At 38.4% G+C, this 17,806-nt stretch overlaps 2 protein-coding genes across 7 annotated transcripts in view; one reads left to right on the top strand and one right to left on the bottom strand.

Moving 5' to 3' along the window:
* Positions 1-17,806, bottom strand: part of Mical (Molecule interacting with CasL) — a 146,300-nt gene that overhangs the window by 120,704 nt on the left and 7,790 nt on the right. The gene's annotated exons all lie outside the window — the stretch shown is intronic.
* Positions 45-6,051, top strand: LOC135847089 (uncharacterized). Its single transcript, XM_065366495.1, has one exon. It carries the CDS (start codon positions 1,333-1,335, stop codon positions 5,887-5,889), a length of 4,557 nt encoding a protein of 1,518 aa, XP_065222567.1. The 5' UTR covers positions 45-1,332; the 3' UTR covers positions 5,890-6,051.

Raw genomic sequence — 17,806 nt, 5'->3', positions numbered from 1 at the left:
TTACTCGTAAGGTATTTTAGCAAACTGCTAAATAGCCATTATGTTAATGGTCACGACGACGACGACGCAGCTGCGCCGTCAGTGACTCATACTTCTCCATAAGCGGAGAAAAATGTCCTCTAGCAGCTGGACCAACCAGGGCCCAGCATTCGAATCGCCATAGGCGAGTTATTTTTCATCTGCCTCGGGCACAGTTAGTGTAAAACCGTTCGGCGTTCTATACGCTTGTAATATTTTGCGACAATAAAGAGTTAAAAATGTGAACCGATTTTTTGTTCTATTCGAGTATTAACATTTTGGTGACCGACGACGTGATTTGATCGCGTTTTCGCGATTTTCGTTTCGTTTTTTCCGTTTTCTCACACTGTGAGTGACTTTACGCGTTCGTTTCTTCGTTTTCTCACACTGTGAGTGACTTTTCGAGTTCGCGATCGCGACTTTCGAGTTCGTTTTGGCGACTTTCGTGTTTGTTTTCGCGAGTTTTCGTGTTCGTATCTTCGTATCTTCGTGACTTTTCGTAATGGCACCGCCAAAACGTACGCCGGAAGCGACTCGGCGTTTGCGCGACAATATTATTAGGATGTTCGAGATTAATAGGGACTGGCTGGGAGACACAACGACGGACAAGCGGCCTAGGGAGCTCAAACGACGTATCAAAGGTTTGGAAGATAAGTACATGGAGTTCACTGCTTTGACCAACGAACTGCTGGTTGAGGATGAGTCCGAGGGAGCGGACACAGAGCAAGTTGCGGTAAGCACCGAAAATTTATACTTTGAAGTTGTCTCCCGACTGGAGGCTGAACTAGATCGATTAGAAATCAACAACGAAGAGCAGTCCGAGGCTGGCTCTCAGTATGGCAGTTGTAAAAGCCATAAAATCGAACAAAGCAACGTCTACCGAAACGAGAGTTACCTACGTTTGATGGTAATAAACCAGAAGAGTGGCCGAGTTTCTTCCAGCGGTTTACGACCGCGCTTCGTCACCCTAGTATTTCCGACCTTGAGCGCTTTGAATACTTGACTGGATGTATTAAACAGCCAGCATCCGACCGTATTAGCCATATACCACTACTCGAGACTAATTACCAGTTCGCTCTTCGTAAACTGAAGCGTAGGTATGAAAATAAACGCTTAAATTTACGACTACACCTCGGCAAGTTATTCCAGCTCCCCCTTACTAACGAGAACGACGCCTCCTCCCTCCGTAAACTGATTGATGTTACGACATCTAACATTCGCGCATTGGAAAATTTGGACCTAAAGAGGGACAGTTTTTCCAATGAATTACTGGTACAACTTATCAGTTCGAAACTCGATCGAAAGACTAGAGAAATGTGGGAGACCATTCGTGGGGAGGCAGAAGTAGACGGAGATGAAGAAGATGACGAGCAAGCAGCTGAGAAAGATGCCGACACCTTCTCAGAATTTACTGACTTCTTGGAGAAACGATTACGCGTCATTTCATCTGTATTTGCCGGCAACAAGACCGATAGCACGTCGACGACAAAACCCCCCCGTAACCGCACAGCCTCTCTCATCACAACTTCGACTGTGAGTCCTCGTTCGTCTACTGGTGCCGCGGCTGCTGGTACTGCGCCGCCCACCCCACACCCCTGCTTGTGCTGCGATAAAGCGCATCCACTTTACATGTGCGACGTATTCAAGTCGCTTGGCATAGTTGATCGTTATCAGAAGGTTCGTGATGCAAAACTCTGCGTCAACTGTTTTTCAAATTCGCATTGGGCGAAAGACTGTAAATCGATTCGATGTAAGGAGTGTAGCCGATTACATCATACTCTACTTCATCCGCCACGGACCACGAATTCGGTACAAGGGACACCGCCCCCTCCCCCTCAGACTACAACTACAGCACCTGTAACCTCCACCACAACTACTACAACGACAGCCGCATCTATCGTCACTGCTGTAGCAAACCGAGCACGTGATGTGCTACTCAGCACCGCTCTCGTTCATGCGTCATCCAATGAGCAGGTATGTGAAATACATGCCTTACTTGACGGTGCGTCTCATGTTACGTTGATTACTTCCGAATTAGCTCGTACCTTGAACTTGAAATTATCGCACTCGACTACTGCGATTTCTGGACTCGGTGGTCACCTATCGGCGGCGGTGGCTACTACCTCGATTCGTATTGCTGCGCGGGATGGAAGTTTTTCAAGAATGTTACATGCGACTGTGGTCAACCACGTTACTGACCCCCTCCCCGCCACCAGCTTCGAAATACCGTCATCTTGGTCGTTTACTCAGCAGTACAATCTGGCGAATCCCAGCTTCAACGTGTCGCGATCGATTGATATGTTGATTGGCGCAGATTACCTGTACGACATCGTTTTACCAGAAATGGTGAAAAAACCTTCACTACCAACACTTCTCGCTTCTCGCCTTGGGTGGTTAGCCACCGGACCCTACTCTGCCTCGTCAAACAGTACCAATCTACGTTGTCTCAAGGTAACTGTCGCTAGTAACGAACTTCGAGCTATCTCTTCATTTTTGGGTCTAGATGACGTCGTGCACCCAAAGGAACAACTCACGGCCGACGAGGTCGCCTGTGAGGAAATTTTCGTGAAAACTCATCAGCGTGATGAGACCGGTCGTTTCGTGTTGGACTTACCTCGACGTCCTGGAGTCGCGTTGGGTGAGTCTCGTCATCTCGCTATCGCTCGACTAAAACGTGCTAGAATCGATGACAAGTACAACGAATTCATGCGCGAGTATGAAGCTTTGGGTCACATGAGCAAATGTGCTCCCCCCGCACCTGGTGAAGAAACATACTACATTCCTCACCATGCCGTGTATCATAACGGCAAGATACGCGTAGTTTTCGACGCATCGATGAAATCCAGCAACGGCGTTTCACTGAACGACTGCTTATTCATCGGACCTACTGTCCAACCAAAACTTGAGATTATTTTACTACGTTTTCGTATGCATCGTTACGCCCTTGTAGGAGACATCGAGATGATGTACCGTCAAATACTCTGCGCTGTGAAGGACCGAAAATTCCAACGAATCGTATTTTTCGTTGATGGTGAAATTATCGACTACGAGTTAAATACCATTACATATGGTACCAGTTCTGCGCCATTTGAGGCCACCCGTACTCTCAACCGAATTGCAGAAGATGGTGCAAGTGAATTTCCTCTTGCGTCTGCTGCACTGCTCGACAACACTTACATGGACGATTGTCTCTCCGGAGCTGACACCAAGGAAGAAGCGCAAAGGCTGCGTACTGAACTTATCGAGTTGGTTCAAACCGCGGGAATGAAATTTTCTGCGTCGAAATGGCTATTGAATGAACCTACGCTACTCAACCCAACTGACCGTTCGTCTAGTACTTCACTTAACCTACATTGCGGCCGTACATTAGGTGTGGCATGGAATACAAATCGAGATACATTCAGTTTTCCCTCCCTCGCTACTCTCGCCTGGACTGGTGATACATTGACTCGTTGTAGTGCACTTTCGTGCATCTCGCGTATTTTCGATCCGATTGGCCTACTTGCGCCTCTCACCGTAGGAGGAAAACTCCTCATACAGGAATTATGGTCCGAGCAGATCCAATGGGATGATGCGGTGGAGCCAGAATTTCAAATTCGTTTCGAGGGCTTCTTAAAGGATGCTGCATCGGCGGCGGCGATCGAGTTTGAGCGGTACCTCGGAACCGGTGACTACAAACAGGGACATTTCGAATTGCACGGTTTTGGAGACGCTAGTCGACAGGCATACGCAGCCTGTATCTACATTAAAGGTACCTATGATGGGAAGACTGTGACACGTTTATTGGTCTCAAAAACTCGTCTTGCGCCAAAGACATCACCTCGGACTATCCCTCAACTAGAACTCTGCGCCGCCGACCTACTGGTGCAGCTTTTGAAGGGAGTAACAACAGAATTGAACTACCCAATCTCGAAGTGTTTCGTTTATACTGACTCGTCAATTGTCATATCGTACCTCGCCAAGCCAGCCGGCCACTGGAAACCATTTGTGGCAAATCGTGTACAACGTATTACCGATTTGATTCCGCCAGCCCAGTGGCGACACGTACCAGGGGATCAAAATCCTGCTGATTTGGCTACTCGCAGTGATTCATTCGCCACCTTTCTCCAGCGACCAGAACTCTGGCAATATGGTCCAGAATTCCTTCAAAACGTTGAAGGTTCTTCAATTACCTCTCCTCTGTTCGATGAACGTGCATTAAGCGATGCACGTGTATCCGTTAATGTAGTTGTTGCAGTCGACACCGTCCAGACTGAGCAACCAGACTTCGTTAGTCGAGTAATCACTCATTGTTCCGAATACGTACGTGCTCGAAGTATTATCGCATCAATGCTCCGAGTTAGAGATTTCCTACTGACACGAGTCCGTAAAACAACCCCTCAGTCTGGTCATTTTACAGCAAAGGAATTGACCCGAGCGGAGTTGGAATTGTTGCGCGCCGCTCAACGAGATACCTACGCGAAGGAATTAGCTCAACTTGTAGCTAACCAACCGTTACCACGAAAAAGTCAACTGAAATCGCTTTCACCGTTCCTAGAACACGAGTTACTTCGAGTCGGAGGTCGGATCTCACGTGCCGACCTACCCTACGAGCGCCAACATCCAGTCATCTTACCTGCTTCTCATCGTCTTACGCTACTACTGATCCGAAATTGCCACCATCGATTTTTTCATGCTGGCACTCAATTCATTGAGACTCAACTACGCCGTCATTTCTGGATTGTTGGCCCTCTTCTGCCTCGTATACAAAAATGTATTCGTACTTGCGCTCGATGCGCCAGATTTCGTCAAAATGCTCAACGTACCCCAATCATGTCCGACCTTCCTTCAGCACGAGTTCGTCCTTCAGCACCCTTCAGTCACGTTGGTATCGACTATGCGGGTCCGTTCAAACGTCGTTCGGATATACGCACCCGTTCCCAAACAGAGTTGAAGACCTACGTGGCAGTTTTTGTGTGTTTTTGCACTCGCGCAGTGCACCTGGAAAGCGTATCCGACCTGTCCACAAAGGCGTTCTTAGCTGCGCTGCAGCGTTTCGTTTCTCGTCGTGGAATTCCCACTAATATCTATTCTGACAACGGAACTAACTTCGTTGGAGCTGCCAACAAACTCCACGAGGAATTCCAAAGGCTTGCCAAGGAACCACAGATACATTCGTACGTCAGTGACCTGCGCATCAACTGGACCTTTAACCCCCCAGCAGCCCCCCACATGGGTGGGTTATGGGAAGCCGCAGTAAGGGTGATGAAGTTTCACCTGTATAGAGTCATTGGTGAGACGGCGCTGAACGTCGAAGAATTCAGCACCGTACTATGTCAAATTGAGGCGATTATGAATTCTTGCCCAATTACGCCAACTTCGTCATCGTCACAGGACCTGGAAGTTCTAACCCCAGGTCACTTCCTCGTTTATCGTCCACTAACCGCCTTACCAGACAACATCACCGATTCCGATCTTCGCCCTTCCCAGAGATGGGATTTACTCACGCACCTTCGTAATTCGTTTTGGCACCGTTGGTCTGCCGAATATCTGCAATCGCTTCAGAAACGAGTCAAGTGGACGAACCCAACACGCTCATACAACGTCGGCGACATCGTCCTTCTAAAGGAAACAACGACCCCGCTTACCTGGCCACTGGCTCGCATCATCCAAGTTTACCCCGGCGCAGATGGCATTGTGCGCTCGGTCGACGTATTCACTCGCGGTGGAACTACATACCGCCGCCCCGTGGTAAAACTCATACCTCTCGTAGATGTCGATGAAGCGAATTTCGACGCCGCTACAGACACCGACGTCGACGGCGGCGGGATTGTTAATGGTCACGACGACGACGACGCAGCTGCGCCGTCAGTGACTCATACTTCTCCATAAGCGGAGAAAAATGTCCTCTAGCAGCTGGACCAACCAGGGCCCAGCATTCGAATCGCCATAGGCGAGTTATTTTTCATCTGCCTCGGGCACAGTTAGTGTAAAACCGTTCGGCGTTCTATACGCTTGTAATATTTTGCGACAATAAAGAGTTAAAAATGTGAACCGATTTTTTGTTCTATTCGAGTATTAACACATTAAGTTCATCGTGCATGTATACGAGTATATGTATTTTCACGCTGCATTTGTTAAACATACGTATGTGTACACACGTAAAACATGTTGTCTATAAACGAGGATGCTTTGTGCTCACTGCTCACGTGGAGAAAGTCGTAGCGAAAATATGATTAAATACAATGCACGACGAAAGACGTTTAAATCGACCGATTAAAGGCCAATTTAATGACAAATGAATTCTTCTCGATAACGCGAATGACCACGTGTTTGTTGCCCAACATCGTGTATCTGATCGAGTTCACTTTTCAGGTATACCTAAATATACGAGTATACGAATTTTCCATCAACTTTATGCACGATGATGAGGAGGTTCCTACTTCGTATACGTTTACGACTTACTACTATTATACGTGTGTATGTTTCTCGTCCGTATCTACGCGCTTCGAAGTGGGCAAATAGGTAAATTAAAGAGGTGAATGTACGTCGTTCTGCTCCAGTTGTTAAAAAACGAGATGTACTCATCGTACTACAAACGTTAAGCATAGAGTTATATTAACCAACGGACGCGGACACCGCGCCGGGACGCGCCTTATCTCTCATACCGGAATATTATTACTATTGCTTTCAAATGGAGACTTCTCTCACTCTCTCCTTCTCTCTTCATCTCTATACGCGATATATCGTGGTAGAGTTCATCAACCCTAAATTCGAGATAAAAATTTGCAACCGGCCGCGAGTAATTGGCCGCTAACGAAAACATACTACTACATTGCCCACGAACATGAAGAGTACGAGTAGCTTTTCGTCGTCGTTGGACGGCTTGTTGCGCTATTTAATACCGCAAATGCTCCTATGGAACTCGTATACGAGTATACATTGCGGCCGCGTTAATAAACTATTCTCCGGGTATAATTACAAACCAACAGCAGCCAGACAACGTAGTTAGAATACGTCGGCTTAGACCGCATGCATTAATTAAGCCGTCCCGCGAGTGTTGATATTTGCAACTATTTTTCACACCTTATTACCCACGCCCCCATATCGCTATTTGGTCGTATTATGGATAGTTATAGGTAATCATACTGTCGCTGATGTGTATCGTTCTACATATTCTGGCTAATCTAGTTAATCCCGCCAAAAATCTCTAACCGGTGTAATCTCAAATCGGGAAAGATTAATTTCGATACACGTCATAAATTACACATTAGGATACATTTTAAATTAATACCTTTGGTAATTTGATTTTTTTAACCACCGTTTTTGGCTACAATGTTACAAGGAAAGCAGAGAGGTTCTGCGAGGTTGATTTTATTAGTATTTGAGGGAAAGGCGGGCGAGGTGGAGGGGACGAACTATACTACATCCCCGAGGCATTGCTCATCAATCTCGTGAAGGAATAACTTGAGATATTTGGTTTCGAATTTAACAACGATGGATTTTTGGGAAAGATACGTGTGGCTTGAACTCAATTTCTTCAAAACAACAACAACAACAACAACAACAACTTTAATAACCAAAAAGAACTTTAAAAATAAAGAAAAAGTCACAAAACCTGCAGAGTAAAACATTCAAATTGAAATGTTCTGGTTTTTGAAATACGAGTATGTACATAATTTGCAACTCTTTAGAGACGTTTTGGTAGGTATAGGGTGTCCAAAAAATGATACTTTTAGTCAATTTGGGACAAAAAAGCGAAATTTTTGGACAACATTCGGAAAAATGTGAGACTTTATGAGATTTCCAGCAAGAAAAAAAATAGCCATTTTGCTAGAAAGCAAACAGTTTAATCATTTCTGAAAAAAAAGAGAATTTTCGATCATTTTAGTAAAAAAGCAATTTGGCAACTTTTACTCGTACAAAGGGAAGTTCTCCTTAGCGAATTTCTGCCAAAAAAAACTAGAATTTTCGATTTTTGGCAGAAAAAAGAAATTTTTTATCAATTTTGCTAAACGCGAGAATTTTTTTCAATTTATAAAAAAGTGAGAATTTCTGGCATTTTTTGCAAAAAAAAGATAGCTTTTAGCAATTTTGGTAAAAAGCGAGAATTTTTGACAATTTTAAGCAAAAGAATCAAGATTAAAAATCTCAGAAAAAATCAGGACTATTTTGGCAATATTGAAAAAAAATTATAGGTAAATTATTCCTTTACAATTTTTATCCAAGATGTGAGATATTTTTGCAACTTTTAGGCAAAAAAAGGAGACGCCGCGCCGGCTTGAGTAATTTTTGAAAATGAATGAGATTATTTTCTATGCAATTTTGCTATAAATTAAGTATTTTAGTCAATTTGAGGCAAAATACAAGATTTTGGAAAAAAAAACTAGAATTGTGGACAATTTTAGGGAAAGAAATACGTTTTTTAGCAATTCTGCTACGCACGAAAATTTTTATCAATTAAAAAACTGTTTGGAATTTTTTGCACAAAGAACGAGAATTTTTGACAATTTTCGGCAAAAAAGGCAAGACTGAAAATCTCTGCAAAAATCAGGACTATTTGGCGGTGTTGAAAAAAAAAAATTATATGGAATTTATTCTTTCACAATTTTTGTCCAAAAAGCAAGACGAACTTACCCTACATTTCTGCAACTGTCTAGTAAAAAAAAAAAACAACAAAAAAAACGAGATTTTCTAGAAATTTTTGGCAAAAAAACCAGACCTTTTGAGTAATTTTTGTAAACAAGTGAGATTTTTCAAGGCGAGTTTGCTATAAATTGAGTATTTTAGTCAATATTTTGACAAAAAGCAAGACGTTGAAAATTTCAGTAAAAAGCCGGACTTGAATGATACTTTTTTTCGCAATTTTTGTTGAAAAAACACACTTTTGGACAATTTTGAGAAAAAAGTTGACCGTTTTGGAAATTTCTGCAAATTTTTCAAAAATTAAAATGAATATTTTTGTAAACTTTTTGAAACGAGAATTTTTTTGACAATTTATTTTGGCAAAAAGCAGGATTTCGTCGGTTCTTGCAAAAAAACAGGACTTCCTTGGTAATTTTTGGTTTAAAAAAAAAACGAGTCTTTTGGGTGTTTTTGGGTAATTTTTGAAAAAAAAAAATTTGTCAATTTTTGGCAAAAATCAAGACTATTGACAGTTTAAGCGAAAAGCAGGACTTTTTGATAAATTATTGGCGAAAAAATAATGATTTATTTTTCACAATTTCAGTCAGAAAAGCGAGACTTTTTTCAACTTTTTAGCGGTAAGGCGAGACTTTTCGGAAATTTCTGGCAAAAAGCCACATTTATTGCAATTTTTGGCATAAAGCGAGATTTTGACAACTTTATAGCAAAAGCCAGCGTTACCCGTTCAATTTTTAATATTCTGTTCCAAATTTGATCAAATTTTCAAATTTTAGTATGTACCTGAAAATTAGTCTAATGCATTTTTTTGGATCCTCCTTGAATTTCTTATTACTGTCAGGTTTACAAATTCTCATGTCAGTGCCATCCAGTTTCATATTCCTTTTTTTGGAAAGGGAATTCCTCGAGTCAAATACATATGTAACATTTTCATGGGTTAAACAACTAGTACCCCCCTCCTCCTGCTCCTGCTCCTCCTAAAACTCAACTAAAGAAAACATTCTCAATTTTCAACCAAATTCTCTTATTTTTCTCAACCTTCGTATCTTGAAAACGATTGGCCCCTCTCTTCTATACTATAGAATGATGAATGAGCCCTTTTAAATCCCTAGAGCAAACGTCCCCTCCTCCCTCCAAGATTCTGAGAGCATCACATTCACTTCATTCTCCTTTAGTCCTTGCACATACAGCACGGAACCAAAATATTACATCGAGATTCACACCAAGCAAGGCGCGCACTTGCCTTGCCTACCATCATTCTGCTTGCTGCTTGCGTGAACTTTATTATGAGCTCATAAATTTCTCAACGTGGCGTTATTATTTCACCAGTATGATTTTAAATCACCTTAGCGCATCCGTTGCCGGAGTGTCGTTAGAACACCGGTTGTTAAACAACGGCGATAAAAAAATAACTCATTTTTCTACTCGGTTTTCTTTTCTTTGCACTCTACACGGTACAGAGAGTCAAACAGAGTACACCAATACACCATACATACACGATCCCAAATGCGGACGTATTCCGCATACCACACAGGTTGTTCGTTGTCGAGCAAGTGCACCAGCACGCGTCGCACTGTCACAATAATATGATGCTCACAGAGATACTGGAAGGAAAAAACCAACTAGTAAGAGAAGAAAAAATTAGCAATAGTACATTTTTAATTCAAACATAAATACGCAGAGCTGAGGAGGCGTACAAATGGCCTACTAGTTTAAAATAATACGACATGATTAACAACAGCAACTACTACCAGGACAAGACAGCTTAGAAGCATGTGTGAATTACGCGACGCCCCTTCGATGCTCACCACGTCTTGTATGTACTTTTTTGGCGGTGCACGATCGCGTCCGTCCGTCCGAGTCGGACATTTGTAGATATATAGAGTCGTCGTCTCTCGATGAATTAATAATATACATAGTTCTGCATTTCCATATTTCTTCTCTCGTTTTTGGAGCAAACATTTCGGTAATTTGTTCTGTTAAATACGATATGTATATTAAACCAGTACAAGGTTTCGTGTAATGTGGTGTTGACGAAATATTAATGAATCTAAGGCAGAATTGTTTTGTAAGCATTACATGTACTTACTTAAGAATCACGTTGAGTAAATTTATAATTTTCATTTTAAAAAATGTTTCTGAAATGATTGATATTATAAGATAGGAAAGATTTTGAGCGATACAATGTCTCAAATACATGTATGGGAAATGGATTATGAAAATTTTTTGTAAATACCACAAAAAAGTTGTGAAATAGCTGTAAAGTCTCAAAGAAAGTGAAATAAACCCTGTCTACAAATGACTTCTAAATACAAAATAATTTTTTTTTAAAATCTACATAAACTTGCACTTTTTCTGCGAGAGACAATAACTTCAATTTTCCTTTAATTTTCACATTCAAAAAAAAAGGACAACACAAATTTTTAAAAAAATTCTAAGAATGATCATAAATTATAAAAAAAATAACACAAATTATCACAGTTAGAGATGAAGATTTTTTTACTTTTTTTGAGAAATCCCCAGAAATGTCTGATTCAGCAAAAATTGCAAACATCCTCACTTTTTAAAATCAAAGTTATAGCAAAACATTATTTTGCTACCGAAACTGCAAAAATCGTGTTTTTGTTTAAATGCAATACCATTATCCTATTTGTCTGGGGAAATTCTAAAAAAAGTGATTTTTTTTGCCAATGGCAAAACACATTTTGATTTTTTGCGAAAATTGAGGGGAAATGCAGTTTATTTTTTGTTTACCAAAATTGCATAACAAAATACGTTTTGGTGGGTAAGTAATTGCAGAAAGTTGTGCTTTCTTAGGCAAAAATAGCAAAAAATACAGCTTTTCAAATCTGTTGTTGCTAAAATGGGAAGACCTGGGCACATACTCAATTTTTTCCAAAATAAATAACTTTAGTAACCAATCACAAAAAACCAGAATATTTCAATTAAAAATGTAAAAACAAAAAATACAAAACAATTCTGAACATACCAAGTAAAATATAATAATAATGAGAATCGAATGAGACTCTGACAATTTTAGTAGAAAGCAGGACTTTTTGACTAAAAATGATGCCTTTTTCAAATTTTTGTCAAAAAAGTGAGAATTTCTGGCAATTTTAGTCGAAAAAGCAAGATCTTTAACAAATTGCATAAAAGTTGGAGCTTTCGAAACTTCTTGACAATTTAAGGGATTTTTTAGTATATTTAGGTAAAAAAGCAAAATTTTTGAGCAATTTTGTTGAAACCGAGAATTTTGGTGAATTTTTGGCAAAAAGCGAGACGTTTTTGCAACTTTTCGTTTAAAAACGTATTTTTTTGGGAAATATTGACAAAAGACAAAACTTTTGCGCAATTTGATACATTTGAAATTTTTTGCAAAGGAGCGTCTTGCAGAAAGGATACACTTTTAATAATAATAATAATAATAATAATAATAAGACGCTTTTGCTAAAAATTTGAAAGAATTGAATTATTGAAAATTTTTTTTCAACTAACACCTTAAGAAACCAAAATTTTAAAAAAGCAACCAAAAGTTATTTTTAGTAACTTTAATACCTAACTTAGTTACTAGAAAAATAATTCCCAGTACGCTCCTGCAAAAATTCTACTTTTATGTCAAAATTTCAAAAAAAAATCGTGCTTTTTTGACAAATTGGCAGAAAATTTTTTTTAGAAAAAAATTGCAGAAAATCCTGTTTTTGTTGCCAAAATTGCGAAATAGAATACGTTTTGGGGGGGGGGGGAATTGTAGAAAGTTGCGATTTTTGGGCAAAATTTCTAAAAAAAAAATGCCAAGTTGAAAGGGCAAGAAATGTTGCTTTTTTGCGAATAATAATTGTAGCAAAATCCGTTTTTTTATAAACTTCCAAAAGGTTGTGTTTTTTTGTTGAAATTGCTAAGTTTTTTTTTTGCCTTTGCAATTATGTATTTATCTGGCGAAATTCTAAAAAATTGCAGAACATCATTATTTTGCGAGCGTTGCTATCAAAATTTCGTTTTTTGGTCAAAATTGTTAACATGTCGTGCTTTTTTTAAAAATTCAAAAAAAATTATTTTCTCTAAATTGCAAAAATTCAACTTTTTTGTTAAAAATTTTTAAAAAATTATGTTTTTTCGCTAAAATGAAAAAAAAAGTGTACAGTCATAAACTAACTCACAAAATTCTGCTTTTTGTCTAAATTGTCAAAAATCTTGTCTTTTTTGAACGTTTTTTGTTATAGCAAAAAACTCCCGCTCTTTTAGCCAAAATTGCCAAAAACTTACTTTTAAGCCAAAATTGTAAAAAAAGGTGCTGTTTAGCCAGAAATCACAAATTTAATTTCTTGAAAACAAACTTTGAAACTATAGTCTTTAATTTTTTCTAGTTTTAGTCAAAAATGGAAAAATTTTGAATTGAATCAGAACATTTGAGAAAAAAATCCTGACAAAAAAATGGGGAGGGGGGGGTGTGAAAAATAATTAATTTAATTATGTGCTATTCAAGCTGGAAAAATTTCAATCGATGAAACTATCGAACAATCATTTTCATTTTATATGTACATCCATTTTCAGCAAATTTCTGTCTGCGGCGCCCCTTTCTTTAGAGCACATCATAAGAACTTTTTGAAATATCCAACCAGTATTTTTGAAAAAAAACTGCGAACTATCACCTCCAGAACCCTACTTTGAGACTTCAATAGATTTCTCAGGCTTTTTACCACATTTATATCGGACAAAACTTGACTCATTCAACCGGAGGGCAATCTATCCAGATGATTATTTATAATAAAAAATCTTCATAGCAATATTTCGAATTTACAACCTAGTCTAGCAAAGATTCATCTAAAAACATAAAAAATTGCAAAGGCCAATAACACCATAAATACTTGTACACGAAACAGATGGAATATTCACGACATTGTAATTCGTGCATAACCAATTAAAATTTAAAAGATCAATATGCACAAAAATTTCACCACACTTCCGCACAAAAACAGATACAACGTTAATAAAATCATATAAATTTTAATAACTACTTATCGAATACATTGAATACAATCTGGGCGAAATATTTATACGAGACCTAATTCAGCCAGTTCACGAGAAAACTTTATCCATATATTTTAAACTACACGTCATATATGCGAGCTTTTATGGGCTTTTTAATTTTCGTACGTACGTACGTATTTCCTGCAACACAAAACTCGTCGTATACAATACGATTCCATCGCTGTTCAGTATATAATCCTCCATCATCGACCTTTCATCTCCTCTCTCATTGAACGTCTAATCGTTACAGACATCTGGCAATTCCCAAAAGCTTCATACTTGGGTGAAATTTTTGGCAGGACACCTTGTATGGTATGCATATAAAAGCTTCGTTTTATAGGTTATTCGAACTAAACACCATTCTGCTTTTGCGACTCTGTACAATGGAATCGTTTACGTGCCATAACGACCATTCAATTCGATGTATAAACTGTTCCCATTCTTTCTCCTCCATTCGATCGCAATACCACACCGATTCATTGGTACATACATACAATTGTGTTATAAAGCCGATGAAAAGCGAAAAAGAAAAACATATAAAATAGCTCGAGCTCGTACAGTCGTACACGCTTTCATCGAATTACACAAGTTGGCTTTTAGTTTTAGGAATCACTATACTATGCACACCAGATCCATATAGTTTATAATTAGGTACAATTCTACAGTACGTCTTGGTTCGCGTTTTACTTAATAATTAACTACACCACGGTATACCAGTCTTGCTGCCTGCTTCCCTTCTTCTCGCTAACTCTTCTATGTATTGTTGATTGTAGTAAAAACAAAAAAATATGTACGTATACATATACTATAACGAAATATGCATTGTACGTTTCTTTGTTTTATCGATAATCGCGGCGTTTGTTTGTGACTTCACTTCACACACATAGACGACGACTTTCTGTTACCTAGATTCCAATATGCACTCTACAGAGATACTACACTTCTGCCTTCTGAAAAAAAAACACACGCGAGAAGAGAGCTTATGGTACACTTTACACTTGTACATAATGAACTTCATATATTGCGGACGTAAATTCGTATCAAACAAAAACACAACAGAGAGAGAGAGAAAAAAAACAGGAAAAATTTTCACAGTTTACAATTCGGTGCATATTTCACGCTCGACGAATTCATTCGCGGTACAAAAACCGCTACACATGCGATTTAGTCGCATTAAAACATTTGGGAATTCATTTACTCGCTCGTATTTGGCTGCTGTAGGAACGAATTTACAACGCATTTGTATTATCTCGATAACAAGAAAGGTCCATTTTTGTCAAATCAGCTACTCAAGTATAGTAAATAATCACGAATTCCGTCATATTTTATCGATAGTTGGGGATAAAAAAAATGCCAACATTTGGTTCCTTATCTTCCTAGCTCGAAACTAATGTTCATTCAGATGAAGATAAGCGACAGATGAAATTGTTTTTTGTTGATTAGGATACAGAATGAACAAAACATCTTTGATGAATCATGGGGAAAAAAATGCAAAAATGGACCATCTATACACTACTAAATCAATTTTTCACATCTCAGGCTCCTAGACTGATAAGGATGATGGTGCAAAAATGATCAAAGTCACCCTACGAATTTGAATGCAAAACTTGAGCCAGAAAAACAAATTTTATCCGGATTAGAAATTTGTAGACCAATTTTTCTCCTCCCCCAGTCAATTAGGTGGAGCAAGGGGGGAGGGCGACACAAAAATTTTCGAGGTCAAAAAAATCGTAAAATTCAGGGTTTTTTATTTACGATTTCAATTGATAGAAACGGATTTTGAAAGTGGCAAATTTTTGGAAAGAGCATGATTTGAAACTTTCATAACCAAAATTTCAGCAGCGTAAATGATTTTTGAAAATTCAAAATTCACCATTTTCTGGGGCACAAGTGCTTTTAAAAATTGTATTTATTCAGTAAAAATGATGAAAATTAGTCCTGAAACTAATATTTCACTCCCTAATACAAATTTCACAGTTTCGAGCCGTTCTAAAGCCTCCAGGAGCGCGTTTTGGATTTTCCAAAAATTTGTTAATTTCTCTAGAAGACGTGGAAATTGATTTGAGCACATGAAAAAAATCGAGTCCTGACCTTTTCTCGACCTGTTTATTGAGATTATCCACATTTAGACAGATTTTCAGGCATACATCACGAGTGTGTTTTTTTTACCATCATTAAGTACAAGAGAAAAAATTCAAAAAAATCAAAAATTTTCGAAAATAAATTTTTGAAATTTGAGCGAATATTTTTCCAGAAGTTGTGGAAATTAATTTGGACAGTAAAAAATCAAGTTGTGCTTAAATATTGATAAGTTCAACAAGTAAAATGCTGGTCAAACAATCACATTTGATGGATCTGCAAGGAAATAGTCCCAAATATGAAGTAAAACTGACTCGTTGAACAAGCTGAAAATAATTCACGACTCGATTTTTGGCTGCCCAAATCTAAATTACCACACACTTTCTGAAGAAATTTGAAAATTTTGGAAAAATCCAATTCAAGCTGGAAGCTTTAGAATGACTCGAAACCGTGAAATTCAGTTCAAGGAGTCGGTATTAGTTTCAAGAACAATAATTCCAATTATTTTTATTGAACAATTTTTTTTTTTTTTTTTTTTTGAAGAAAAGCACAAATTGTCGAAGTGCAGTTAATTTTAAATTCTCAAAAATCCATCAAAAATCGAAAAAATCAATTTGGGCAGCTAAAATTATGATTGCTTAGTTGAAATCAAAAGCGGATACTTCGATAGTTTCCCTGATCAGTTACATAAAAGGTGCGAAATTTCGATATGGCATTTTCTATAATATCTTTTCTAAAACTGAACCCCCCCCCCCAAATTGCTGAAAGGTCCAAAACGATTCGAAATCACCACCAATCGTTTAGAGAAGTTGAAAGTATCGTAGAAATCCAATTTCAAATTTCTACTCCAATTTTGGCAAAATTTTGATTTTTTTGTTGAAAAAAGAGCTTATGAATTCTCAAAATTCGCCAATAATTGAAAAATTGTACTCACAAGGAAACTTTTTAAACTGACATCCTCCAATTTGAACGAAACTAAGCAGTATTGAGCAGATAAAGTTCAATTTTGGATTTTTGAAAAATGTTTCAATTTTCTCCAGAAATTTTAAATTTTTTTGGAAGGGTCAAAAATGAACTTTGGAACCTACGTCTTTGGTCAGTGCTCATTGAAGACCCTCTCAACCAAAAGAAAACTTTCAAATTCCTGAAAAATGATGAAAATGGACCACTGAGACCATAAAACAAATGATTCCCCTCCTCTCCGCCCAAAACCGTCCAATTCTTACATCATAATAATCTGGGTTTTCTAATCAAATTAGAAATAATACGTAATCTTTTAAAACCAAATAATTGATTTTTTATCTTATACATACAGAAGTCAATATTTATCAACGACAGACACAGATAAGGTGCTGGAAACTGCATTATTTTTATTCCACACGTGTGATTATTCAAGATAAAAAACGACTAGTCGTCTAGGAAGGCACTGGCTGGTACCCAATCCTCTGCAATGAATTCGATTCAATCTACATTCAAATTCAACCAACTGCGTATAAACACGTTGCAAAAAAACCACACCTTATCAAAACCCGAGCTTGACCAGGTGACCACACTGATCAAAGTAAAAAGGTCGAAAACCGCAGAGGACGAATTAATCACTCTGCGTATACGTCATTAACTTCATTTTTTAACATGGTAATAAAATTCGTCAACTCGAACCATCCAACTGGGCATTGCTCGAAAACACAGGTACGTGAAAATTTTACACGAAAAATTGTTCTCCAATTACGGGTCCATTGAATAGGTAACTAACGGAAGCGTTGTTGTCGATGTACCGAGCAAGGTGAACAACTCGCACACGTACCGCATGACGTAAACCAGAAGCATAATATGCTATGTATGCTATGGCTTTATCAATGGTTTAGATCTCTCACTCCAAGTCTTGGTATGGATCTTCCTATGACGTTCCCAAAGTACACATATGTGCATGCATACGCAAACTACATGCGTTTATCACTAATTTAGACACGACCATGTCTATCTGCAAATCTGCAATCTGCATACTACTACATCATCTTGAAGGAATTTTGACCATTTTTGTTTTACTTTTTTCGCACTT

Source organism: Planococcus citri, chromosome 5, assembly GCF_950023065.1.
Source record: "Planococcus citri chromosome 5, ihPlaCitr1.1, whole genome shotgun sequence".
Taxonomy (NCBI): domain Eukaryota; kingdom Metazoa; phylum Arthropoda; class Insecta; order Hemiptera; family Pseudococcidae; genus Planococcus; species Planococcus citri.
The sequence above is the reverse complement of the archived record's forward strand: the minus strand, read 5'-3'. Positions and strand labels throughout refer to the sequence as shown.